This window comes from Thalia democratica, chromosome 2 (assembly GCF_965202585.1).
Source record: "Thalia democratica chromosome 2, ktThaDemo2.hap1.1, whole genome shotgun sequence".
Classification (NCBI taxonomy): domain Eukaryota; kingdom Metazoa; phylum Chordata; class Thaliacea; order Salpida; family Salpidae; genus Thalia; species Thalia democratica.
The window spans coordinates 31120683-31148561 of NC_139166.1; the positions used below are offsets into that span (position 1 = coordinate 31120683).

Here is a 27879-nt window from a genome sequence, read left to right on the forward strand (position 1 = left end):
CTAATTGAAAATAAATAATAGGGTTCAGGTTTTACCAATGAAACAATAATAATGATCGGACCTTATTATCAATGTGAAGTTGTTGAATACTCATATGATCTTATAAAGTGTCGTACTCCAGCTAGTGCTTATGAAGAAACATTACCAGTCCAAGTGTTTGTGAGGTGTGATTCATTAATTTTTTTTTACTTTACTATAAAATTTTCTCTCACTAAGAATAAAAATAGCTACTTAGCACAAATTTACAATTTTTTTGTTTAAAATGAGCAAAGTCCTTTAATGGTTTTCATACGTTTTACTAAAGAGGCAAACTTTAAAATCAAAAATATTAAAAATCTAATACTAAAAAAATTCAGTTGTAACCTTAAGTTAAAAGGCTTAGATTCAAAACAAGTTTTTCAAGTTTAATCAAATTCAAAGCTATATTTTTTTACAGTGGAACCTATGCTAACACGACAAAAGACATAAGTTTCACTTATTCCCAGTCAAAAACACCTCAAATCGAACAAATGACAAGCTCATATTTAAACGGTGTTGGCAGTACTTACTATGATGTTTTCTTCACTGGAAATGGTGAAATTTTTATATATTTAAAAAACTATTTTTTTTAGTTTTTAAAAACAAGCTTTTATCAAAATTGTAGTTTTCAAACTACTTTAAAACAATGCAAATATTCTTATATTTTCTATTAAAATAAATAAAACATTAAATAAGTTTATAAGTTTACAAAAAACAATAATTACTAGGTTTTGGCAATGATGCTTCAGTAGCAACTGTTAGTGTTGGTAACTCTATGTGCCAAGTTGATGCTTCGTCATTCAAAGATAAGTCATTTAAATGCCAAGTACTAAGCAGGCTACCTGTTGGCCGAAATATTGTTTCTGTAAACATTGAAGGAAAAGGTAATTAGTTTTTATAGTATTCTTTTTTAATTTCTTGCTTTAAAAGAAACGTTAAACTAAGTCAGTTTTTAAACCAAAAAAGTAATTTAATAGATTGCATGAAACATTATTTGACGATTTTATTCTTTCGACCAGCTAAACAAATAAATATAAGCGCTTAGTATTTTTATCAGTTTTTGTAACGATATATTTTCGAAACTTACAGGTTTGTCTAAGTTTGTAAATATTCCTAACTATGTTACGAGTGCAGCAGAAATCTATTCGGTTTCACCCAGCAAAGGGAGCTTAAATGGAGGTACCATTATCACTATAATAGGTTTTTGCCGTTTACTTACAATTGAACTATAAAATTACAAGCATTTTTATCAGCAAAAAAATTATAAACTTTGATACTTTTAAATGCAAAACAAATAAACTGTAAAATAAGTTTTGTGTGACTAATCTTAATTTTATAAAACCTACCATTAAAAAATATAAGGAAACGGATTTTGGCCTGGTGAGACAACAGTCAGACTCGGAGGTACATCGTGCATCGTTAAAAACGTTACCATAGAAATATTAACTTGCATTACCCAAGAAAAAATGGAATCGAGCCCAAAAGTACAGGTGAAGTCCAACCACATCGACTACCCCGAAAACTTGAGATATGAATATGTTGACGAGATAACTCCAAAAGTTTACGATGTAACACCTTTAGAAGGTAAGTTGAGAATGCTAGTTAGTTTTGCATATCTAAAAAAAAATTAAAACCAGCACCTTGTGCACATAAATTTTACATAAAAATACTGATTTACTTAAAAAGTATGAAAAAGTATGTAAGTAAGATAAGTTCATCAAATAATTTTTTCCATGAAGCTTACGGGGGGCAGGAAGTAGTTGTCAATGGAACAAACTTCGGAAACCAATCTTTGACACTGTCAGTGATTTCACTTTCAAGCAACTCAACTTTATGTAGCATCACGTCAATAAGTAACAATGAAATTAAATGTTTGTTAGAAGCTCATGAAGGTGGACCTGTTGAACTGCTGGTATGTGTTCTGTAAATAAGCTTTTATAAAGTACAGTTTACTTCTTCTTGGGCTTGATTTTTTTGAGTTCGCACTTCCCGTTAAGTTTGCATTTTTACTCAAAAAGCGTTGTGTTCAAAGTACAAATTTGTGTTTTTTAAATTTATTTTAAAACACTCACTACTCACTAAGTATAAATCAAAATACAATTTTTTATTAGAAGTTTTTCATTTGTTGTGAAAGTAAACGAAAAACTAAGGGAAAACATTCAAAAACTCTAACAAAAATGTAGAAAATTCTAAATAAAAATTAACGAAATCAAAGAACAGTGCTTTTACATCTTAAATTATTTAACTATATATAAATCAAGTAGACAAAGGCCCTTAATAAAACTTATACATTAAAGAAACGAACACGTAATTTAAATAGACATAATTTATTGTTAAAAAAAAACTGTCTAGAAGGCAATGTTTAACAACAATTCTTTACTGAAATTACAAACAGTGAAATTTACTTTGAAATGGATGCTTTAGAAGTTCTTGAGTTCGTACTTATGGAGTTTTTTCAAAGTGCGAACTTAAGAGGAAGTGACTATACTTTTATTACTTTCAGTTTGCACCAGTTTAATTAATATATTTGATGAGCTTATACAATAAGATAATATATATATGGTTTGAAGAAAGTTTTTATAATATATTACCTGAATTGAAAACAACATATTATTCCAAAATATTTGATCTTAATATATAAAATATATGTTGTAGAAACTTCAACTAAACAAGTATATTTAGGCAGTAATATTTCAACATGTTAAATTTTTATTTTAATTCTAGGTACATAAAGAAAATGTTGGTAATTCAAACACATATAGGAATTTTAACTATACGCTTTCAGTTGACTCTATAACTCCAAACTCAGGTATGTTTGTTGTAAACAATTTGCTATTTTTCACTAAGATTTACTTCTTATTGCCAAATATTAACTAGAAATTGTTTTAAAACTAGGCAGCTTTGGTGGAAAACAACAAATAGTCGTCGAGGGTCAGGGTTTTTCTGAGAACTCAGTTGTAAAAATTGGTAGTGAGGTTTGTGAAATAGTCGAGTTTACTTCAACTCAAGTAACTTGCCTGACTCCAATGCAAGTTGGAGATGATACCGTTTGTAAGTTAAACTTAGTTTCCAATAATTTTTACGTAATTGTTTGATTAATATTACTGCAAGAAAATTTTAAAGTAACGGTATAAAAAAAAGGTGTGTGTCAGCAGCTTTAATCATTTAACTCTTCATATTAAAAAATGTAAAGTAGAGTAAAATAAATCAATAAAAAACTAATAAAATAAAGTAGTGAATGAAAATGATATGTTGCAAAGTACAAGTTTAAATATAAAATAGTTTTTTTAAACTAACATGAACTCTTAGAAAATTTTAACATTTAACAAGCTGAAACTACTATGGAAGTTAGAATATCAAACGAAAAACCTGCTTCATTTTTCAACTATTATATTACATCGGCATTATCATCATTTACTTACAAACTTGACGAGACACCAGTCATTAGTGGTGTTTCTCCCGATAGAGGTGGTACAGGAGGTGGTACTAAGATTACCATAAGTGGTAAAAAATTTAGGTAAATTTTTTTTGTTTATCTTTTCCAGTTTAAATTATAATAGATTATTGAATAAATATTTACAATTTTTGAACAAATTCCTTCAAATACGTACTTTAATAGTATAGAATCAAATACATAATAGTAGGCACTTAATTAGCTTAGAACTGTCTTTTTATACTGTTATATTTGAAAAGTAAATTAAATATTGAATTATGTTTTATAACAGTATCGCAGGAGTAGAGCCAACTGTTACGATCGGTGGAGTTTCGTGCATTGTTTCTTCATATAGCAATAATCAAATTGAATGCGAGACAGAGCCAAGGTACAAAGGATCAATTGAAGCTCAAGTAAGAATATTTTTTTACCTTTTAGCCGATTGTTCTGCACCACGTGCTAACTATTACAACCCACTATTTTTTTAATATATACTTATAAGCTTTATTTAAAAATAAATGTTATTTTTGTAAGTTGAAAAATAATAACTAAATAGCTTCATTAGTGTTTAATATAAACAGCGTATACTAAAAAAATCAACAATCTGCTATGTTTGATACAAATAAAGTATTTAGTTAAAATAACTAGGTTGAAGTTCAAGTCGGAGATTTTGGAATTGCGAGACAAGATTCAGCTGATTTCTATTATGTCGATAGGTGGTCTTCTGTTTTTACGTGGGGTGGAAGTCCTGTGCCAACCACTAAAGATTTTGTAATTATACCAAAGGTAAAGTAAACTTGGAGTTTGAGCTGCAGAGTATAAAAATATTTAAAATACTTATACTAAGACTTAATTTATTATAAATTTAAACCGAATTGTATAAAACTCTTCGATTAAGAAAAAATTGATTAATATATTAGAGTCTTTTGTTTTCTTTCTTATAAAATACTGCTGGAACATTTTCCATTTATTAGTTTTAGCTTTTTAGACGGTAAAAGCAAAATATCATAAGTATAATGATAGAATTTTTAATAAATACCACATATATTTATTATTTCAGTAATTACTATCTTTAAATATAAAATTACTTTAATTCAATTAAAATAAACCAGGGAAAAACAGTTTTGCTGGATTGTCACTCGGAAGTTTTAGTAATGTTGCTAATTGACGGTGGTAAACTAATATTTGATAAAACCCAAGACGTATCTCTGCATGCAGAAAACATACTTATTACTAATGGGGGAGCTTTGGAAGTTTGTTACAGTTAACAGCTTATAAATGGCTATAAGTGTTATAAAGCTTAGATATCTATAAAATGAATTGAAATTAAACAAAATAAGCTAGATTAATGATAACTGTTTTTTATTTTTTTGTTTTAATAATCAAAAGAAATCTAAAAGGTCGGTACGGAAGAAGAACCTTACGACAGAAAAGCGGAAATTGTGTTGTATGGGGAGCTAAGGTCTCCTGAACTTCCAATTTATGGAGCTAAGACTTTAGGTGTTCGGGACGGAACACTAAGTTTGCATGGAACACATGTGCCTTATACTTGGTCTAAACTTAGTGAAACTGCTTATATAGGAAGCGATAAGGTTGAATTTTTATTTGCTTGTTATGTAGAATGAGGAGTATTTTATAAAAAAAATACTGTTCAGAAAAAAATTGTATGTAAAGTATAGAGAGTGTTAAGCAGTTTAAAATATGTATAAGTTTTAAAGAAATCCACATATTTTTATTAAACCGTTCTTAAACATGTATATAAAGTTAAACATTTCGAAATTTCTGTGTAGTACAACTTGGTAGTTGAGGAGTTCCACTTTGTTGCAAGTTATAAAAAAATCTTTTAGATCAAGTTAATGGACTCAGTAAACTGGAAAGTTGGTGACGAAGTAGTAATTGCTTCAACAGGACTTCGGCATTCACAAAATGAAAATGAAAAACGTTCTATCACTGCCGTATCTACAAGTAGTTATTATTATTATTTAAACTAACATTATCTTGTTTTTTAAAAGCTCGCAAGACACTTAACTAGCGGTATTTTATTGAAATTAAGTTTAGTTTTTGGTTTTATAAAAAAATACAATTTAGATGGAAAAACTCTTACTTTACACCAGCCTTTAGAGTACGAGCATCTCGGAATAGATGAAAGCTTTGGAAGTCGAAAAGTAGAGTTTAGAGGTATTTTAGAATTTTAGATAGTATGCACAATTGAAGTAGTAAATTACCAAATTAGTATCGCAATTTAGTAAAATAACAATTTTGAAATTTTTTTTTATAAACTTTGCTTAAAAAAACTTTGAAACTGACCTACTGAGAATAACGTTTTAGCGGAAGTTGGGTTGTTGTCAAGGAACATTATTGTAAGGGGGTCAAACGATCCCCAATGGCATGATGACATACCGAAATGCGACGAAGGATTTGATACGGGGGAGTTTGCAACTCAAACTTGTTTTCAGGTTTTTTAATTTGAAATCTAAATACGTCTGTTTAAATTTAAAAAATTAAATAAAGCTAACATAAACTTATTTTTACTTTTAGATTATCAAACTTATATTTTTTAACTTTTGTTTTAACTTTATCTTTTTGGCAATTTTATAGAAGCCGTACAGTTATTAAAAATTTATATACAAAGCTAGTTCAAAGTTCTTCTAGTCTAAAACGAGTGAATATACATTTCCATTTAAATCTTAAAACTAATACAGGGTAGGTTTGGCGAAGAAGTAGGTTCAGATCAGTTTGGAGCTTCTATAATGATTCACGCGGAAATTCAAAATTCTTATAAAGCCATTGCACATATTGAATACGTCGAAATCACTTACGCTGGTCAAGCTTTCAGAAAAGGAAGGTAGGCTTAAAAACATATACAACGTAACCAACTATTTTATGCTGATTTTATGTTCAATAATCAATAAAAGGTTATAAGTACATATAAAATTTTCTATAGAATCTTGCCAAAAAAAAAAATAAAACTAAAACTTAACGCTAACTTTCCTATTAAAAAAATATCTTTTTGCATTCTTTAAAGTTTTTTAAATTTGATTTAACAGTTGTTTTTTTAAATTTAAAAAACCTAACTCTTTAAGTCATTTCCAACTTAGTAATAGGTAATGGTGACTGTATCCGTGGTCACATGACATTTCTAATTTTGAAAAAAAAAATCTTAAAAATTCAAAATTTTTAAAAGGTCATATCTAAAAAATAAATAAAGATCATTTGGACTAATTTAATATTAAAAATTTTTAGAGTTATTAAAAATCTATCAAAGTAAATTTATCTTAAAATGCCGTGCACCCATATTGGCTTAGTTTATTACATTTTCAACTTAACATTTTTCTCTAACATAATTCATACAATCAGGTACCCAATTCACTGGCATTTGATGGGTAATGTAGAAGGAATGTATGTAAGAGGTTGCGCAATCCATAACACTTTTAATCGAGCTATTGCAATCCATGGTAAATGCAGACTAAATTTAAACGTTTATAATCAAGTCAGCATAAAATATAAAAAAATAAAATTCTGCTTTTATTTACATTGCACAAACTAAATCTTTTAAAAATAAAGTAGTACCAAAAATTGTAACAAATAAAACTGTATATATACTTTTGCTTTCAGTAACGTGATATTAAATATTGAATTTATATGTAACTTACTAAGGCACACATAACTTGATGGTGGAAAGAAACGTTGTTTATGACGTAATGGGTGGTGCAATATTCATAGAAGATGGTATCGAAACTGGCATTACACTGCAGTACAATTTAGCAGTTTTTGTCAAGCAGACAACGTCATTGCTAAACGATGACGTCACTCCTGGTATGCTTTCATTTTTTGAAAATATGCTTTAGTCATGAGTGCAATTTTTTATAAAGTTATTTTGTAATTTTTTTGATATAAATAGTTAGTTTTGTTTTAAATTTATCGGTTTAACTCTTTTAAAATTAACTTGGTCAAAATAAATTTTGAAGTAGTTTTGTAACTTAACTAAAATACATACTTGTTAAACTTTCCTATTTCTAAAAGCTGCGTACTGGGTCACCAACCCCAACAACACCGTGCTTCACAACCACGCTGCGGGTGGTACACATTTCGGCTTTTGGTATCGAATGCATGAGCACCCGGATGGTCCGTCTTTCACGCTTGATATCTGTCAGCAGAAGGTCGAACTGGGAAGGTTTGAAAACAACACCGTCCATTCTCAAGGCTGGTTCGGACTGTGGATATTTCAGACATACCGGCCCGTTGAGGGAAGCAGGTATCTGTCTAAAAATGTTTTTTCAAGTTAAAACCAACTTATTTTACATGAATTTTATTATAAATTCGAACAGTATTTTTATTCAAAAGTTTAAAATTTAAAACAAGAAAATCATCAAGTTTGATATTAATAAAACGCTTAATGTTCTTTAAAAATCAATTAGTTGCGACGGAACCGTGCCGAGTCCTGCAAGGTTCCACACACTGACAACATGGAATTGTGAGAAAGGTGCCGAGTGGGTTGAATGTGGGGCCATTCAGTTCCACGACTTTGTCATGGTTAACAACGAGGAGACGGGTATTGAGACTAAGTTTGTCATAGGAACTGAATACGGTTACGAGCATGGAGCTATGATTAAAGGTGCTCTTATTGTGGGCCATTCGTCGATTTCTAAAAACCCTAAACTTGAAACTGAACGTGGAATTGTAAGTTGGATTTTCTTTATTGACTGTATAAAAATCATTTTCTTTATACATTTGCAATTTTTATGTAGTACTTGGTTTTTTTTATATATTTCTACTATAGTTTTAACTATATCATAAAGGTTCAACGAATTTTTCTTTAAAATATAATATTCATTTAAAAATTTTAATTAAAACAACACTTTTATTTTTATTGTTTATAAATAAAAGTAACTATACTGTAGACTCTGGCTTTTGCGCCTGGCCTAACAATAGAAGATGTAGAATTCAGAAATTTCAAGAACAGAGGGGTCGCTTTTATGTTGACTACAATTGATGGAACTTGTACTGAGCTCTGTGGTGGATTTTATTATATTACTAAAGGTTATCAACTTCTTTACAACTAAAAAAACTAAAAAAATAATTTTACAAAGTTTAAAAAAGTAGTGTTGTTACAAAATTATTAATGATAAAATTATTTTATAGCTTAATAACATAAAAAAAAAGTGTCAATTAGAAAAAAAATGTTTATATAGTTTTATTTATGACTTCGTAGGCTTATCATTCCACGACGTAGGCAAGAGAGTCAAATGGAGATGGGAGCACGAGGGAATTATTTTAGACGAAGATGGAAGCTTGACAGGACAAAAAAATTACCAGCTTCTTCCGAACTCGGGAATAGTTAACTCTACTGTTTGTCAGGTCTACGAATGTTTTGTAATACAAATATAAGATAATTAAAACAACTTCAGCCATGGAAGTTTTACATAGTCCAGCTGATACTTTCTAATATCTTTTTAAAAATTTTAAAACTATTAAATTATACAGATAATGAAAGGACCGACGTTCTCTGACGGATACTTTCCTTCAATACTGTGCCCTGCTGATATCAAATTTCACCGTTTTGCCATGAACAACATTCTGCCTTCTTCCCTAGAAATGAAGGACATGGTAATAAGCAACTCGCTTGGTGAAACGAGGATTACGAGTGAAAAAATGAGAATGACTCATGCTAATGGTAGCTTTGTTATGTAACAAAATTGGACAATTATATTTAGTTTTTAAGATATCTAAACTATACACTGAATTAAACATATCCAAACTAATATCTTAATAGATTTTTCTGTATGTAAGTATTTTTTAACATAATTAAAACGTTTTTTAACAAACGAAAGATCTTTTGCTTAGTGTTTTTGTTTTAAATAATTGGGACATGTTTCAATGGTATTTAAACTAATTTTTATTTAAATTTTAAAATAGATACATTTTTTATTAATTAAAATATGATTTTTTTTAACTTTATTTTTTTTATCCAAGTATGTATAATCTGTATAAAATTAATATACCTAAAATAAATGTCTACTTACGTAAGCTGCATATATAAGTTGTAGAAAATAAATCAGCTTTTATGTGCTTAAACTATAAAGTAATGCTACATGATCTTAGGTTGGATGGGACTGCTGATGGGTGGAGAAACACATACAGTGACATGGGAGGATTCTCTTAGATTTACAAACATCACATACTCTTCTAAGATATACGATCTTCACGAAGGAGATTATTTGTATATTAGACATAAACTAGCATCTGCACCTGACGTGTTAGTTTATTGAGCTTTTATATATAAATTGCTAGTTCGTCTTGAATAAGAGTCTTTTATCAATTTTTAAGTAGTATGATATAGTACAAAGCAAAAACTAGCTGTAATACACACTTTTTTTTAATTATAACTTTATAAAAAGTGCTTCATACTATACTTTTTTATCGTAAAACGTTGTTTAGAAACAGTCTAGCTTTCTCATTAAGATACTAAGTTTTTTTTTGTCATTAATACAACTTAAAAATTTTACTTTAATGTTTTTATCTAAGTTTTGTACTAAATAAATTTCATAACCATTCTTAATAGCACACTAAACAATAAAGTTCAAACAACAGAGTTAAAGTCGGTGACAACGAAGGTGAAGTTTCAGAGTCAAAACCCCTGACTCCTGACAGTGGTAATATGGAGTGGTATTTTAATCCAGTAACGAAGAACCTCGATTTTATGGTGAAAAATCCAAGCCTTGGGAGATCGAAACGTTCATTTAGCGGAGAGTTAGCAGTTGTTGACGATCATATTAAACACTTCGACATTTCTCCTGTTGTGTATAGGTTTATAATTATTGATTATTGTTAAAAATATTTTTACTTGGATTTGCTTTCGTCAATTAGAATTCGTTTAGCATAAAACACTTGTTTAAGAAGAGTGAGGTATACTCTAATTAAATTAAAATAAATTTTTAAATTCCAAAAGATGTAAGAATCAGGGCTGTGTGGCCGACTTGAGCCAAGACCAGATCCCGCCTGGGAGAGAAACTCCCGCTAACACTTTCTCCTGGAGTTCATTGTTTGGAGGAGGTGGTAGGAAGAAAAGATCTGCAGAACATCCATGCATTTCAATTACTGTTAGTCTTTTTCTGGTAATTATAAAGTTCTTTTAAGCCGTAAAAATTAAAAACTAACATTTTTTATGCTAAAGCTTTAAAGTTATTTTAATATTACAAATCTCAAACATAAAGTTACAAACATATATTCTTCAAAGATACAAACAGGTTTTTCTTTAATTTTGTTTGATAGGTTCATGACGATGGAACTCAGAGTATAGAAATAAACAATTCAGCTGAAGGGTTCGAAGTTTGCTGGTGCATGATCGACGTTGCTAGGGCTGAAGTGAGACATCTGGTGGTAAGAGGAGTTGTTCAGTTCAGCAATGAAGTTGATTTCGACGAGTATGTGTTCACTGCTAGAACAATACAAGTACTGGTAAGTTTCTCACTAGAATCTCTAAAAATAATAAAAAGTTGTTCTTATTTATTTTAAAACATACCTTACATGATAAATTAATTAGCTGGACTTAATAAAAGCAATTGTAAAAAAAAATGTAGTAAAATTATAAAATAAGTATTATAACTAAATTCATTTATTTTTTTGTACTTTTTAACTAACATTTTTCTAATTTTTACACGATATTTAACAGGGAGGTAGGCTAATTGCAGGTCATCTTCCAGAAGATCCTCTTATTAAAAAGTTAACAATAAACTTAAAAGGGGAAATGCTTGACGGGGATGAAGTGACTGTTGGTGGTCAGTTATTGATGCAAAACTTTTTAAAATAAATTTATATGATAGAGTTTTTAGTATAGTTTAAACATGACTTGCAACACTAAAACATTGACAAAGTTACATAATCTATTTGGAGCTTTTGTAATAATCAAAACGTAGTTTTATTTTCCCCTCGATGTCATTAAAGTCAAAAATTATTTGAAAATGGTTCAAAGCAAGTTGATTCGTATATTTTTATCAATAAACATACTTTTAATAAAGTGACTCAAACTAAATGTGTAGATATGTCGTTGGGAAAAAAGGCTTTAGGTTGTTTTGGAGGATGTGATTTGCATGGAATCAAAAACAACGTGCAATGGACTCAACTAGCATCGACCGTAGATGCTGGTAGCAGTAACATAATTTTAGAAGAAAGCGTTGATTGGAGAGTTGGAGATGAAGTTGTTGTTACGACTACTAGCTACTCGTGAGACGCAGTTTATAATATTAAATTGTTTGTGCGTTTCTAACCTTCAAGCAACATTCTTTTGCTTTAATTGTAGGTCTAAAGTTTTTAGTATTATTTTTACCAAAAAAATCTTTTTATCACTTATTTTGTTAAGTTGACTAACTTAGCACCTTTTAAAAAATTCAGTTCAGAGCAAACAGAAAAACGAGTTATAACTGGTGTTGATGGAAACAAAATCTCATTAAACGAGCCTCTCAAGTACAGGCATTTAGGTGAAAGTTACAACGTCGGAGATAAAAGCTTTGAAATGCGAGCTGAAGTTGGCTTGCTTACTAAAAGCATAAAAATTCAAGGTTATATTGCTATTTATTTCCGTTAAAAGTATAACTAAGGTTTTAAGTTTTTGAAAACTTTTATTTTTCGCTTAGAGGTATACTTTTCTAAATATTAAAAATAATGTTAACAAGGTTGTCGATAAAAAAGGCTCATAATTTATCTTTGTAATATTTGAAAGGTGGAAATTCATTTTAATAAGTTTGTACTGAACACAATAGTTGTTGAGCATTTTACATGCTAGTAAGCAAATTTTTGCATAGTACTGTACACTATAGTTTGAATAAGTTATATAACATTTACTAGGTGAAATATACGATGGAATTGATCACGATGCTTATGGTGCAAGAGTTTTGGTTAGCTACTACACTTTTGAAGATAAAGATATTTACGGTAAGAGTTCAAGTTGTACTATTATAATTTTTTACCTTCTAAAAAGTTTATTTAGCGAACTAAGTTTTGCTCAAAGTGTTCGTAGTGCTAAAAAAATTCTGATAAAATGTATTTAAAAGTCATGAAAAGCTAAATTGTTAATTTAGTTTTTACCATTTGCATTCGAGCAAAAACGAAACTAGACAATACAAACCAAAACAAATTATTATCTTAAGATAGAAGCTAAAAAAATAATTTAGTAACTTATTAAAATTGCTATTTAAATAAAACTATAAGTTAGGAGCTCTAAGACTTTTAAATATACATATGCATACTTACAGTTTAAACATTTCAATATAATTGATCTGCTTAAAGAGCATAAAATAGGTAACTATAAAATAAAAATCTGCTCAATTTTATCAATATAAAAATCAACTGTTTTCTAACAATCAAACCTGTAGTATTTTTATGATTGTGAAATATTCCGACAGTTATTTTAAAAAAACAAATAGTATTTTTGTTCTAACTTTTTAGTAAAGTTTTTTTTTTTTTGACTAAACATTTAAAACTCAATTTCAAATAAGCTACTTGTTATTTGTATTCCTATAAGTTTTTTTTAATTTACAACATAAACAATCTTGAATGATGTTTTTATCTAAATTATTATTTTTGAACCAAATGACCTTCAGTTATTTAAAAATTTTCAAGGCTGGGCAAGATTTTCAAATGTCGAGTTCTTGCGTTGTGGTCAGGAAGGGTTCACGGAGACCTACGACCCACGATTTGCGTTGTCATGGGTGAACACTGGTCCTGTTGTACCGGCTCGTCCGTCATTCCTTCAGGAATGCAGTTTCCATGACACTTACTCAACGGGGATCGGGATTTTTGGCGCAGATGACATTTTAGTGAGAGACAATATTGTGCATCGGCCTATTCATGATGGTAAACAGATTCTAGTTCAAAAAATAACGAATCAATTAGAAGCCAAGTTGGCTAATTGCTGCTCATTGGCCAAATAATATGACCTGCAACTTTTTAATTAGCTTAAATATAAAAAAAGAAAACTTAGTATATCTATAATAAAGTTTTTGAAACTTGTAACTAATAAGTCCTTTTAATTGTAAAAGAGCAGCACAGTTTTTCTACTTACAAGGTAGTTTTACTACAATTTTGTGTCTAAAAAATTTCTTGCTTATACAGCAACTTTTTAAATAACGATGGTCCAAAAAATATTTTTCTAAAAAAATTTGCCTGTGAAAGACACCTCAAAACACATTATATAATAACAAAGATGTTTTCTAGATATTGTTATCTTCGTTATCTTACCAAGAACAAAATTTAAATATATTTTAAATCGAAATATAAATGTACAAAAATGTGTTACCAAAAACAAAAACTGCTTTTGTTTTAGAATTTTTTTTTTGTTGTCATTTTGAAAACAAAAAAATATTTGAAATATATTTTTAACTGATGTATTTAAACAATTAGAAACTACATTTTGTTTTAAACAAAATATTATTAAATTATGTGTAGAAATACCTAAGCGGTTGTTCTGAAATTTAGTAAGTTTAGATTAGTTTTATATAATTTCAAAATACTAGCCACAATACTTTGTGCATTTATAGGAATAAGAATAGGTGGCACGGGCATTATTCTCCAACACAATTTGGTTGCAAAAGCACTTTTCAGAGGCTCTTACGGTGACCGTTTTGATGACAGCAATTATATTGTAAGTTTATATACTGATTGAAAAAAGTTAAAACCGACTTATGCTTTTTTATTTGTATAAGATCAAGCATTACCTCTATAACTCGTAGTTTTAATGATAATTTTAAAAGAAGCATTTTGTAGGACTGGCATGCAAGTTTCAAACTGGTTGAAGGAATAAATATTACTTTGGTCGACAACGCAGCTGCCGGATCTGAACGAATATGCTACCATACCAACGGTGTTGACTGTTTTAACTCTGACGAAATTCTGTGGAAAGGTTATCTTGACTATTTAGTATTTTCGTAAAACGTAATTATTATTATTATTATTATTAAGTTTATTGTCCAACGAAGGACCTAAGCATTAAAACCTAAGCCACTTAAACTGAAAGACACTAACATAAAAGAAAAAAAAACAAATTACAGTGATTAAATAAACATAAACATAAAACTTATACAAGGCACAAACTGAATAAATTAAAACTTTCACAACCAAAATATTCAACGATTCCAAAGTCACCAATCTCCAATTATACATTCCAGAGCAACAAATCCCTGTAACAAGCATCTCCTGTCAAAATTCTTCAGAACCTGTCTTCATCTTTCAGAACATTGATCTCAGCTACTATTTGCCATTTTTCACTACGGCAAATTCAGTCAAAATCAATTAAAAAATTTGGCAGAAACAATTCACAAATCTAGCTTAGGAATCAACTGAGTATCCAATAATTTCAAAATCTAAAGCCCAAAGCACATTAACAATAGCCCTTCCAAAAAATCAAAATTGAAAAGTACCTAAAATCTATAAGGGGAGTAGTAGCTTACAGATTAAACTACCAATAAACTACATACCACACACCAAATCAGTGGCTAAAGAGATGAATAAAACTAATCACTTATAAATTTTACTGGTAAATATTTTATTTAAATCAAATCTTTTTAAGTTTAATCGAAAATGTTTAAGATTTTTGCACGATACTAGTTCATTTGGAAGTTTGTTCCACATTTTTACCGAACGATAGAAAAATGAATTGTGCCAACCAACATAGCTGAAATGATATTTGCATGTATATTTTCTATTATTACCTCTGAGTGAGTAATTATTTTTATAAGGTTTAAAGAAAGTTTGAGAATCAATAGTAGTTTCATTGTTAATCAGTTTAAAAAAAGTAATGAGATCAAATTCAAGTCTTCTGTACTCTAAAGTTTTTATATTAAGCTTTGTTAGTCTGTCTATGTAAGACGTATATGAAATGTTGCACTGATTAAAGATTAATCTCGTAAAATTTCTTTGTATAGATTCTAGTTGGTTGATGTCTTTTATAGAATATGGATACCATAAAGGTGTGTTGTATTCCATCTTAGGACTTATGTAAACTAGGTACAGTTTTTTAAGAATTACCAAATCTGTAGATATAAAGCTTTTTAGAACTTGAAAAGATAAAATTGATGCAGTACGGTAAATATAGTTAATGTGATGGTTCCATTTTAAATTATCTGAAATAAAAAATTATCTATAAAATACTTTGAAATATTAAAAATTTTTATCAAAAATGTAAAACTAAACATGTTTGTGGAACAATAAGTTTTATAAGTAGAATGAAAGCTATGTTTAAATAGTTTTTACGTAGTTAACGTGTAAATAATGATTTTGTTATTTTAAACGATTCGAATACAAACTGTAGTCATAAATACTTTGTTAAGATTTAGTGAAAGAGAAAAATATAAACTACAGATACTGTGTTTGATAAACTATGAAAGTAAATATAATACCTTTATTGTAAATTATTAAATTTTGTTTGATTAATTCGTTTGTTTTTAAAATTGTAAAGTTTTACAAGGTCTTACGATATATACTTGTGTGATAGATTTAAAAAAATAGAATGATTTATATTTTAGTTATAAAAAACTTGAAAAGGGATTTTTTTTTTGCTCAAAACAAAATACTCACAATAGTTTTAATCAAATTCCGTCTTGCTTTTATCAAATAATATTAAATTATACGATTAAGAACACTTTTAGTTTTTTAGTATTTCACTTTAAAGTTTTACATAACCAAAAGGTTTGTAATAAACTAACCTAAGAGTTTAAAGTTATAAAAAGGTTTACTGTAGTTTAAAAAACTACTTATACCAAAAATAACTTTGCTCTAAGTAAATTTGAAAAACAATTTATTTTAATAACTTTATCTTCAAGGAAATAAGGCTCACGGCTGTTTGCATGGAGTCCACGTCTTTCCTGGTAGCCCCGTGGTAACTTGTTCATTACTAGAAGGATTTACAATTTACAAAGCTTGGGACTATGGTATTTACCACCAATCTGAAGCAAGTATAATTATAAAAGAAACCGTAGTGGCTGACTCGCAGGTTTGTTTTGGCTGACAAAAATAGTTTTTAAACAAATTTTATTTCAAAAGTACTGTACCAGCTTTTACATAAAGAACCTCAGAGCAGATTATTGATTTAAGTACTTAAAACAATACAGTACATAATTTTATTTAGGATGTTCTTATGTTTGTCTTAGACGATAAAATTTATAAATAAAGACATTGTTAAGGACTATATTGCTTTACTTTAAGAAATAACCAGACATGTTGTAAAATAATTTATCTAGGTAAATTACGCGCCAATTACGTATGGACCAGGATCTTTGACACACAACGATGAAGAGAAAACAGTTAAAGTGATCAATTCGTTGTTTGTTGGACGAAGTGATCATTTTGATGAAGTTATAGACACTATGGATGAAGCTAATGATAAAAATCTGATCATTAGACAAATTGCTGGGTATTTAAGTGCTTACTTTATTTTGTTACCTGTAGTCGACTGAAATTTATTTTCGTTATAATAAAATCAATTAAAACTTTAAGTTTAGTATAATACTTGTTAGATAAATTTCGAAACAAATGGTATAGATTAAAGTATAAAAATAGTTTGACTTAATATTTGAATTTGGGTTAAAACTGTGAACTAAAATACAAAAGCTAAATTTATACTAACCTACAGAGAACAACCTTTGAAAGCACCAAGTTCTGTATATTACGGAAGTATTGGAATATTACTACCTATGAGAGGTTCTGGTGCTAATGGTGCTCCATTTAAAAGCTGGGTTGGAAACACAAACTATCCTGCAATAAGAGGGCTTTTGAAATTTGAAAGTTTGTGTTTAAGATACTTATTTTTATTTAGTTTTTGGTACAACAAGTTATTTATGAATTATAGTTTTATTTTTAGGTTATAGTTATAATTACGTTCTCTTCTATATCAGTGTATAAATCTTAACCTAAGTTTTAAAAATACGATAACATTCTTAAAATTTAATACGTTTTCTATAAAAACTTAAAGTACGGTATGTATTATATTAAATACTATATAAAGAACAAGTTTAACAATCTAAAAATGTTTTATCATCTATTCATATTTTGGTTATGCAAAATAAAGCTCATAGTAATTTATGCTTAAAGTAAAAAGTGTTAACAAAAAATATTTTTTGTAAACAAAGTCAAATAAAACATTAAAGTTTAAGTTTTATAAAAGTGACTAAGTAATAAATTTTTAATTCAGATACGACATTTTGTAATTACGGAAAGCGATCAAGTGGAAACAGGGATATAATTTTTCACACAAATGAACTAAGTGAAGATGCTTTTGCTCCAACTCACTTATCTGGAACTTCGTTGGTTAACATCGACGAACAAAGTCTCGCTTACTACCATAGACCAAGTCTAGGGTAAAATAATTGCTAACAACTAGTAATCATTGTACTATATTGTTATACTTTCAAATTACATTTAGTTCTAACTGTGTATAAGTAATACTGAAAAAAATTCAAATAAAATTATTAACTGAAAAAAAACAAGCTTGTGTGAAACGAAAAAATTTATTAGGCTACATAAATAATTATTTTTAGAAAAATAAACCCAGCTGATTGCGTTGATATGGAATGTGACGGAATGAAAAATGTTCTAATAAAAGACATGGACGGAGGACTGCTCGGAAATCCTGGGGCGATACTCCCTGATGTCTGTAACACTTTTTTGTTTGGATATATATTTTTTCTTATATCTAGAACATAAGCACAACATAAGAAAAAAAATTCAACTCTATACAACTAACTATATTAAAATTATAACTAATATATAACAAAATAATCAATAAAATGGTTTATCAAAGTATCAAAAAAGAACTAACAACTTGACCAACGGATTACATTTAAAGTTAAAATTGCTGGTTAAAATTTTATTAGGCTGCTTACGGTTGGGACGATGACACCATGAAGGAAAGGGGATTAGGGGATTACCGAATTCCGAAAACAATGTTGACAGAAGTTGATGGAACTAGAATTCCGGTCGAAGACATCATTGATTCCAGAGGTATTGATCGGTTTTTATATTTTTCAAACAATTATTTAAATTCACAAATTAAACATAACAGCTGTGTATAAGAAATTTACTGCTTGTTTTTTTTAAGTAAAAAAAAAACTAAAGGAAACGGTTTTTGATTTTGTTTTATGGAACAGTTTTTTGTTTATATGTAAAAATACATTGTGAAACTTTAGTTTACAAATTTAACTTTGATGTAATTTAAAAACTTTACAGGTATAGTTGGTACTAAGGGTTGTGAGTGGCGTGAAAGTTGGCAGGCATACAGTTGCCATAACAGTCTCGATTACACGATGATGATTATCGAGAGTATGGATGAAGACACGGAGCTGAGGAGACTTTCACCTATCGCTTTACTTAGCAACAGATACGTAGATCTTGAGAATGGTTTCTTGTTTATAGAACTTTCTAAATTTTATATACATTTATTTCGTTACTGATTGAATTACACATTGCAAAGTTTACGAGCAAACTCTTTCCCTTTAACTTATATAGTCTTTCTACTTGTGTTTTCAAAATATGTATATCAATAAAAAAATTACACAGTTTAATTTAAAGGTTTTTTTACCAGGACCTCAAGACCACGGTTGGTGCGCAGGTTACACTTGTCAGAAACGCATATCAACCTTTTTCACATTAGTTGCTACTGGCAATCACTATGACGTGTACTTTACAGGATACCCGCCACTTCATACAAGATTTCACTTGATTAACGTTGAAGACGCTACAACAATCAGACTGGGAATATAGTCAGTATTAGTTTAGTTTTTAAACATTTGTTAAATAAAACTATAAAAATTATCTTAATCTTTAAATCTGTTATTTGAATTTGCTTAGTTAAAACTTGCAAATTTTGATCAGAAGTTTTTAGGTATAAAGTCAAAAGATTAAAAAAGAAACTGCAAGTGTGAGAAAAAAAAATGTTCAAAATATAAATATTAGGTCTATTTATATTTTTTTAACGTATTTGTTACTTTATAAACAAATTTTTACGAAGTTACCCGAAGCCAGAACGTTTAGACATTTACAACAATGGTATCTACATTTACCCACGAAATTACAAGATAAATGAAGAAGGAAATTATGTGGCGTATCCACCAAGCTCTAACAATCCTAAAGAGTATTATCCTCCTATAAACTCAAGTACGTTAAGTTTTGAGAAATATTTAGAAAAAATTATCTTAATTATTATTTTTATTGTTATTTATGATTATTATTATTTATGATTATTTGCTTTTGTATGATAACAACTTAAACCTATTTAAAATAGCTTAAATTTTAAATACTTTTCTACAAACTAAAAATAAAAAGAAAATGAAAACATTTACAAATGTAAGTTTCGTATTTTTATACTTGATCAACTAGCTAAAGTAAGTTGTTTATTGAACTATTATGCAAAACAGTTTGCTTAAAAAATTGCCAATGCTTTAAATACTAATTTTTTTTACATGTCTACAGAATTTCCAATTATTACAGTCCAACCTACATAATTTTCAATATTTTTTAAAACTTATTCCTTTTACTTAAAAACTTAATTTGCGTTTACATTACAAAAACTGCTATATAGTTAATTATAAACTTCAAGCTATCCATGGCGACAACTACATGGATCGGCGCACAGACATGTTATACATCACAATCGTAGGAAGTTCTCCGATTGACATCAAAACTTCCCCTGCGGTCGTCGTCAAAATGGGATTTCCAGCAATTGACGTTGACGATTTCTTCGAAAAAAATTTAGTACAGAACCTTGCAAAGTTGGTAAAAGTGTTAATATTGTGTATACATACTTCTTACATAATTTTTATGCTAAAAAGTTAGGTAAAAAAAATTTTTTAGTACTTTTTTTTCACTCTTATCAATAATGTCATATGTAACAAGTAACACTGCTTTTTAATTACTAAATAACAAACTTATAATTTCATTAGAAGTACTATAACAAATAGGTAAAAAATATTTAGAGGGTGAAATCATATTAAAAAATCAAAAACGAGTAATTTAATAAACTAATAAAAGAAACAGTTATCTGTTACAAATGGTATTTAAAATCGAATTTATCTCTTTCTGTACCACCTTGTTAACAAGTTTTCCATTCTCATTTTCATATGAATTACAAAAAAGACTAAGATTAAATTATAAACAACTTAGATAGATTGTAAATTTAGTTATAAAATACGATGAAAACAAATAAATGGTACAATGTGTTTAAGACTTGAACTAAGCTGTATCTTTTTTTTTTTGCTTTTTAAATTGTTTTAGAAAGTTAAGATTGTTTTTTTGTAATTTCGCTCAACAGTAAACTTTCTTCATCAATAAGTTTTTAGAAAAAAAGTTTCTAGTTGATAATTTATTCTGTTCTACAATTGAAAAAACTCAGAATGCATTAAATAAATGAAATAAAATTTCAGCTACCTCAACGTGCCGCCTGAAAAGATAAAAATTGTGGATATTGTAAGAGAAAAAACTAAAAGAAAAAGGTATATCTGCTATAAAAATGTTTATTAAAACATTAAATACTTTATCCATATTGTAGAAAGGTATTTACAATTGAGTGATACAACTCAATAATAATAAATAATGTATTAACTAAACTATTTAAAAATTAAGTACATATAGCTGTTAAAGTCTACATAAGCATTACTTGAAATATAAATAGTTATTTAACTCATTTCAGTTTACAAGCTATCACAGTTACACTATTTAACTTTAGATATTCTAATACTATAATTTTTGTTATTAGCTTTTAAACTACACTTATTTTAAACAACTGATTACACTTTTTAACATTAAGCAGTGTAATACACAAATCAAAAAAACAAAATTAAAGGTCGATCAACATCCGGAATAGTGACGTCACAACTTACGTGTTTGAATTTGATGACGGGATAATAGAAAAGAAAGTATCTGAAGAAAACAACAGGACTGAAGTAGCGCAAATGATAAACAACAAAACTGATGAGGTTGTAATTTTATACTAATCAGGGGGTGGGCAATGTACGGCCGTGGGTCGGATCCGCCTAGCAAACAGAAAATTCTAGCCAGCGACATAAACTTTAGCTCGAAAAGTTTTTATCAAACCAAATAAAATAGAGCTTTTCAATTCCAAAAATTCTATAAAGTGCTCTAAAATCTAATTTTACTACATGGTAATGCTTATTAAACCAAGAGAATTATTTTTTTTAGAGAGTTTTAAGTTTTATAATACATTTTTCCAAATTAAGCGGCCTGCTAAAACTTTACTTTAACGACTCTAGCCCGTGAAAGATTTTTTCAGATAATTGATCTCAATAGTTTTAAAATTTTCCAAAACCTATACTTATGCAAAGTTATTAAAAACTTCTATAAAATAAGTATTTATTTTTACATATGAGCTTTTATTATATTCAAAAATTAACACACTAACTTGTCATAAGATTAAAAAAACGAAAACTTGTTGCAGATGATTAAAGATTTTCAGTTGGGTCATTTAACGGTCGCCTTGAATGTAACTGATATGCAACTAGATGCTACAGTAGCTACTTCAGATCTACCTCCAAGAAACGGTGAAACTAAAACTTATTAGTTTTTTTTCCTTTTTGTAGTTTATGTTGTACTTTGTTAATGAAACAACTTTTTTAGCATATTTAGTTTTTATTAAGATTCTATTAAGCCTCTATTAAATATTAAACCATTTTGGCCTTAAACGTTTTCATGAAATTTAAAGTTAAATTTGTTTTTCCGTACTGTTTTTAATATATCATTGGTTTTTAATGAATTAATATATAAAGGAACTGAAGATAGCGAAGATCAAACGAACATCATGGTTCCTGACAACCAGAAAGTTTCAATGGTATATACAGAATTTGAGGAACTTTCAGATGTTTGGCAACCTTCTGTATTCCTGATAGATGGATTGGTAACTTTAGTTTAATAAGAATCGAGTTTTTTATAAATAATAAAATTGTGCTAAAATGAGCGACAAAAGTTCTAAAATATTGGCTATCGTTTTATTGCTATTCCTTTATAGTTAGTCGTCATAAGTCTAGTAAATAAGGAGTTTTAAAGCTTCGAGATACTTAGATATTAAGTTCTATCAAAATACAGCACTCAAACTTTTGAGAAATTTACTAATTCTGAAAAATCTGTTTTTTAGGGGTTTGAAATTCGTAGATTAGGTGGAGTATGGAGAACCGAAGTTTCGTTGCAAGGATCATCGGCTCAACTCATTGGTGATTTGGAAGCTAACTTTATTGATGTGAGTTGCTTCATTTGTAACTAAGTTTTAACCGTAAAACAGATACTTTTATAAAATTAGCCTTTTTATACAAGTTCTAACAATGTAACGGTAGCTTTTTATAGGGAATAGCAGTCTTCAACAGTTTAGCAGTGACAAAAATCGGTACCCATAATCTTGTATTCAAGGTAAACTGTTATTAATATAAGAAAAAAACTTCAACTCTAAAGCTCTGTTTATCTTATGTAGGTTATAGAACCAGAAGCTGGAATACCTGATATGACCTCTGAAATAAAAGTGATCAAAAGAACTGTAAGAACAAAAGTTCAAGCTGAAGAAAACTTAGTATATAATCTCACCGAGAGTAGCAATAGTCTTAACTTCACAATACACTTGCTCGACAATCAGGGGTCTAAATTGAAATATATCGGATACAAGGTAAGACAAAGTTAGAGTTATAATAAACAGTTCAATCACGAAACTAGTCAAGTACTACACACTTAGTATCTACCATTTTGGTTTATTACAAAGTGAAATATTTCTGATTCTACACTCTCATCGTTGTCAAGTTTTAAAGTTCCTAAATACCTACGTAAACCTAAATCTATAACAGTATGTACAAAACAAACTATTTTAAATCTCCTTTATTTATGCAAAAACATAGATATCTGAAAATATTAATTACAGCTTGCGTTGAATTTTTAGTTGAGCAGCTGTACATGATTTGTATTCGTATTTTTTATGTTAAGTTTTTATACTTTAGGGAAACCAATGGAAAGCTAAAGTTGAAATAGCTGAAGAGTTCAACCAGAGCCTAAATTTACAGAAAAACTTTGAATACAAATTTAACCAAGACTCAGGATTGGCTTTGACTGAAGATTTGACAATAAATGATGCCAAAAGTTACCATCGGTATATGTTCAAAGTCACTGTTTTTTCAATTCCAGACATTTACGACAGTGTGACTGTTTACACCCCTAGTGTACATGTTAGTTAAATTTATAATTTATTGTTAATTTCTTCATAAAATGATTTAATTTTTGAATTCAGATGTTCAAAAAAAAAGACACTCTCCATGAAAACGTAAACGTTAAGCACTCGTACAGGTATATATTATAAAAATTGTAATTTTGTTTATGTTTACAGACTTTAAAACAAATTTATTTATTGAAATATATTTTTAGTATGGAGCTTCGAGAAATTGAACAGAAAAAAATATTTGAAACTAAGAGCATAGATAAAAAATCTCACGATGACATGTTTGCATCTGTTTTCAATAATTTTTTAGTGAACGAAATTAATTGCTCATATATTGAAAAAGTTACTGTAACTGAAGCAAGTTAGTTATTACAGTGATGTAGTTTGAATTTTTAGGATCATATTTAAAATATTAAATTGTTTGAAAGTGTTTGATTTTAATTTATTGTGATATCTAATACAACTAAGATTATTTTACTAATTTAAACGACTGTTTTTCAGTTCATAGTGTTTTTTTTTATAACACCAATCAAACAAATATTTCAGTAAAATTTAGTTTTTGAGCGCAATAAACATCATACTATTACAACGTAGTTTTAAAAAATCTAAGAAGATAAAAATAAGGTTTTCGTTACAAATTTGTGTAAGTAAATTAAGAAATCTAAAATATATTATTAATAAAAACTATTTTATTTAAGGAAAAATAAAACTTTTAGGAGAAACCACGATAGTCTCTTTCAACATTGGTTCGAGTGACAACGAAACTGCTCAGCATGCAGAAGAAACACTCAGGGAAGTTTTCCTGCATCAAAATTTTGTGTTCCAAGACAAATCGTACTTAATTGTGAATGACGACTGTTACGTCGTAGTAGACGGAAAATGTCAGTCGTTGAGAATAGAAGTTCAAGGTTCAAATGTAAGTTTTTGTTTATTGTTAAAGTTGTACCTAGTTAAACCAACTTTAGATAACATTTTTGATACAAGGTAGTAAAGTAGGCATTTCTAACTCTAAAATTATAATCAAGTAAAGCTGCAAAGTCTCTTTTAATTAACTACACGAACAAAAATTAAAAACATCATTTTTAAAGTGCAGTTAACTATTTTGATAATTCTTTTACAAAGTAAGTTTTTTTATACTACCGAAACTAGTCATAATTAAAATAATTAGTTAGAATACATAGTTAAATAAGCTCTTTACTTATTAAATTAGACAATTTTTATATTCAAAACAAATAATTGTATAGATGGAATGGTGGGAAATATTTTTGATTGTAATTGCAAGTCTCATTGTTCTGTTGGTTGGAACGTACATTTTACTGAGATACAAAACAGAAAATCAAACGCTAATTAAAAGTTTGTTTTAACACAAACCTTAACTTGAAACAATAATTATAACTAATTAATATAATTAAAATGTTATTTATAATTTACAGAGCTTAACAGAGGTTTGGTAACACCAAGCGAAAACTCTTCTATGAGTTCTTTTGGAAATGTTGCCTTCGATAAGTAAGTATTTTAGATTATGTTTTTAATAAAAATCTTATGACAAAAATTATTATTTCATAGGTCTTGTGGTTCAGTTGGTTAGTTATTATTTGTTAAATTTTTTTAAAAGCTTATTTTCTTATAGTTTTTTTCTTAAATGAGCAATAAAAATGCAGTTTTTCTTTATTTTATTGTTTGTTGACAAAAGCTATAGAGTTTTTCATCGGTAATCTATTTATTTATGTTTCAATCATAAGTCGGCAAATTACAGTCTTTAAGCCGGTTTTTTTTTTTTTGACTCGATAAAAATAAATATAATTTGATATTATATCCAAGTTTATTTTTAACTAAGTTTCAACTAAGTTATTAAAAAAAAAAGCAAACTGAATTATCTTTTTATTTGCATTTTCCAACTATTTTTTTTAATTTGTTAAAATTAAAAAAACAGGTTGTTGACGCTTTTTTTCATAAATTAGTTCGATTGTTAAATTAAACTTTTAAAAAAAGTAAGTTTTGATTTAAAAACTGTAAAATACTTATTAGAAAAAATTAAATTAATGTATTTTATTTTACTACCAAACATAATAAACGTAGAAAAGACATGGTTGAATGTTCTACATAAAACTTAAATTTTAATACTTAAAGAAAAGTATCTGTCTATGAAAAATATTAAACTTTTAAAATCATAACTTAGGTGAATCTAAATGGGCAATGAAGACAAGAAACGCTCCTTCTGCTTAAACACACAGAAAATTATTCTTTCACCTGAATTTAATTTACTTACATGTTTTTATTTTTTAAGTCATATTTAGTTTTTTTCATGGTTAACACCAATTTTTAACTTTTAATTTTCTCTTTGAGTTTACTTTCAATAAAACATGCATATTTTACATAGTTATACTGTATTTATACAAGCGTATTATCGATTATTTTAATTTCATTTAAAAAATAAATAAAAACGTTTTTTGCTTAAGTTTTATACAACAAAAGCTAGTTACTCAAAAGAAATTAAAAATATTCTATTTTTATTTTGTAATTGACGCGCATACTAAAGTAAACAAATGTGTTAAACAAGTGTTGTCAAGTATCAAAAACTTGATTGAACATTTACTATACATACTTAAAAAGAACTTAATGTTCAATTATTACTTTTAATATAACTTATTAATTTATAATGTATATACTACTATTTATAAAACGATAAAAAAACGGTAAAAAAGTTTGGTATAAGGACTTGGTATACAAAGGAACCTTTCGGTTATCGAGTCATACACCACTTAACACGTACATATCAGGGGCGTAGCTTGGGGAGGGACACTGGCGCATGCGTGCCACCCAAAAAAAGAAAAATGTAAAAAAAATAATGTAATTTCTTTATCATTTATAGTTTATTTTTTCTGCTTAATTTGCCTTTTTTCAACTATGTTTATCGAGTATTCAAAAAGTTAAACGAAATTTTGAATACCAATTAGTGACAAGTTAGGAAAGTATATGTTATTACTCAATATACTGATTCGGTGCGTACTTGCAAATGCGCGCCGATGTTGATGAAAAACTCCATAAGGATAAATTTTATAAGTTCATTAACTTTATAAGAATTTAGACTCAAAAAGCACGCAATTATTATAGCGCACCGCTGTAGTACAACCTTATGGCAGATTATTTTTCTACAAAAAGTTTACAAAAATACGTCACGCTTAAAGAAAAATTAAACAATTTTACAAATTTTTTTTTATGCTACATTGTTAAGACTACTGCTAGTTTTCTGAACTTTATTTTTGTAAACATCAAGAAAAAGCGTGTCGGCTTATGTGAAATAAACTTTGTTTTTGATTTTTATTATAAACAAATACAATCAAATGAACTAAATTTAAAAAGTATACTTTTAACTATTTTACAAAGTTGTAATAAGCTGTGATAACAGTTAAAAAGTTGGTCTATTTTAACTTCTGTGTAACTTTATTAAAATTATGTGCAATGAGGTGTTGTTATCACTGTTGTATTGTATATTAAAGAGATTGATATTTTTTTCGTAAATAAAACAGATACTTTCGTTTTATTGAATATATTAATTTTTAAAGATATAAAGTTTACTGTAAGTAATAAAAACAATTTTATTTAGTAAGTTTACATTTTTGCAAGTATAAGTAATTCTAATGAAATTTATACTTTTATTAAATTGTTTAATTTTGTAATATATAAATATTTTTTAAAACAGTTAACAAACTTAATTTACTTAACAAATTTATTTCAATTATATTACTTATAAAAAGTTTTTTTATAGCCAATTACAAAAGTTTTAATTTGGAGGATTTTTTGAGAAAAAAAATTTGCGCACCCCCTGACCAAAATACCACGCTACGCCACTGGTACATATACTTAACTTGATCATCTTTTTTTTAATGTTTTTGGTTATATATTTAAACGAACTATTTTTATCAACACATTTTATTAATCAATTTACATTTCGCTTCCCAAATAGTATAAACAGCTCTACTAAGTCTGTAGAGATTTTAACGTACTGCATAAGAAAAAAACATGCAAATTTATGTATAATATAAATAGTTTAAAAATAACAATTGCTCTAAAATAGTTTTAAACATGGGCGTAAAATAGTTTACTATCTGAACAATTACTTCACATTTTTTTGGACACTGGCTTTTAAAAAACAATAAAAGTATACTAAATTATTTTATTTATTTTTTGTCCTACTTGCTATCATCTAAGATTTTTAATTCGTTTAACAAAAACA

At 28.0% G+C, this 27879-nt stretch overlaps 1 protein-coding gene across 1 annotated transcript in view; it reads left to right on the plus strand.

The window, feature by feature from the left end:
- The window catches only part of LOC145828542 (fibrocystin-L-like), a 43385-nt gene extending 18233 nt beyond the window's left edge, over window positions 1-25152 (plus strand). Inside the window, exons 29-83 of the mRNA XM_082936298.1 lie at window positions 22-164; window positions 437-573; window positions 747-902; window positions 1381-1602; window positions 1758-1930; window positions 2743-2827; window positions 2914-3069; window positions 3349-3535; window positions 3744-3864; window positions 4100-4237; window positions 4564-4704; window positions 4852-5043; window positions 5299-5416; window positions 5540-5629; window positions 5780-5907; window positions 6154-6296; window positions 6809-6906; window positions 7109-7267; window positions 7475-7706; window positions 7870-8131; window positions 8353-8491; window positions 8664-8809; window positions 8936-9125; window positions 9554-9707; window positions 10043-10258; window positions 10401-10551; window positions 10724-10909; window positions 11124-11229; window positions 11491-11674; window positions 11843-12009; window positions 12296-12382; window positions 13070-13303; window positions 13987-14090; window positions 14213-14348; window positions 16267-16436; window positions 16684-16856; window positions 17076-17227; window positions 17634-17799; window positions 17980-18091; window positions 18316-18442; window positions 18668-18838; window positions 19023-19200; window positions 19449-19594; window positions 20037-20208; window positions 20860-20928; window positions 21279-21411; window positions 21891-21993; window positions 22219-22346; window positions 22584-22685; window positions 22914-23102; window positions 23428-23576; window positions 23849-24003; window positions 24359-24558; window positions 24887-24995; window positions 25076-25152. Coding sequence (XP_082792424.1) covers window positions 22-164; window positions 437-573; window positions 747-902; window positions 1381-1602; window positions 1758-1930; window positions 2743-2827; window positions 2914-3069; window positions 3349-3535; window positions 3744-3864; window positions 4100-4237; window positions 4564-4704; window positions 4852-5043; window positions 5299-5416; window positions 5540-5629; window positions 5780-5907; window positions 6154-6296; window positions 6809-6906; window positions 7109-7267; window positions 7475-7706; window positions 7870-8131; window positions 8353-8491; window positions 8664-8809; window positions 8936-9125; window positions 9554-9707; window positions 10043-10258; window positions 10401-10551; window positions 10724-10909; window positions 11124-11229; window positions 11491-11674; window positions 11843-12009; window positions 12296-12382; window positions 13070-13303; window positions 13987-14090; window positions 14213-14348; window positions 16267-16436; window positions 16684-16856; window positions 17076-17227; window positions 17634-17799; window positions 17980-18091; window positions 18316-18442; window positions 18668-18838; window positions 19023-19200; window positions 19449-19594; window positions 20037-20208; window positions 20860-20928; window positions 21279-21411; window positions 21891-21993; window positions 22219-22346; window positions 22584-22685; window positions 22914-23102; window positions 23428-23576; window positions 23849-24003; window positions 24359-24558; window positions 24887-24995; window positions 25076-25152 — 8262 coding nt within the window. The remainder of the gene's footprint in view (window positions 1-21; window positions 165-436; window positions 574-746; window positions 903-1380; window positions 1603-1757; window positions 1931-2742; window positions 2828-2913; window positions 3070-3348; window positions 3536-3743; window positions 3865-4099; window positions 4238-4563; window positions 4705-4851; window positions 5044-5298; window positions 5417-5539; window positions 5630-5779; window positions 5908-6153; window positions 6297-6808; window positions 6907-7108; window positions 7268-7474; window positions 7707-7869; window positions 8132-8352; window positions 8492-8663; window positions 8810-8935; window positions 9126-9553; window positions 9708-10042; window positions 10259-10400; window positions 10552-10723; window positions 10910-11123; window positions 11230-11490; window positions 11675-11842; window positions 12010-12295; window positions 12383-13069; window positions 13304-13986; window positions 14091-14212; window positions 14349-16266; window positions 16437-16683; window positions 16857-17075; window positions 17228-17633; window positions 17800-17979; window positions 18092-18315; window positions 18443-18667; window positions 18839-19022; window positions 19201-19448; window positions 19595-20036; window positions 20209-20859; window positions 20929-21278; window positions 21412-21890; window positions 21994-22218; window positions 22347-22583; window positions 22686-22913; window positions 23103-23427; window positions 23577-23848; window positions 24004-24358; window positions 24559-24886; window positions 24996-25075) is intronic.
- The last annotated feature ends 2727 nt before the right edge of the window (window positions 25153-27879 follow it).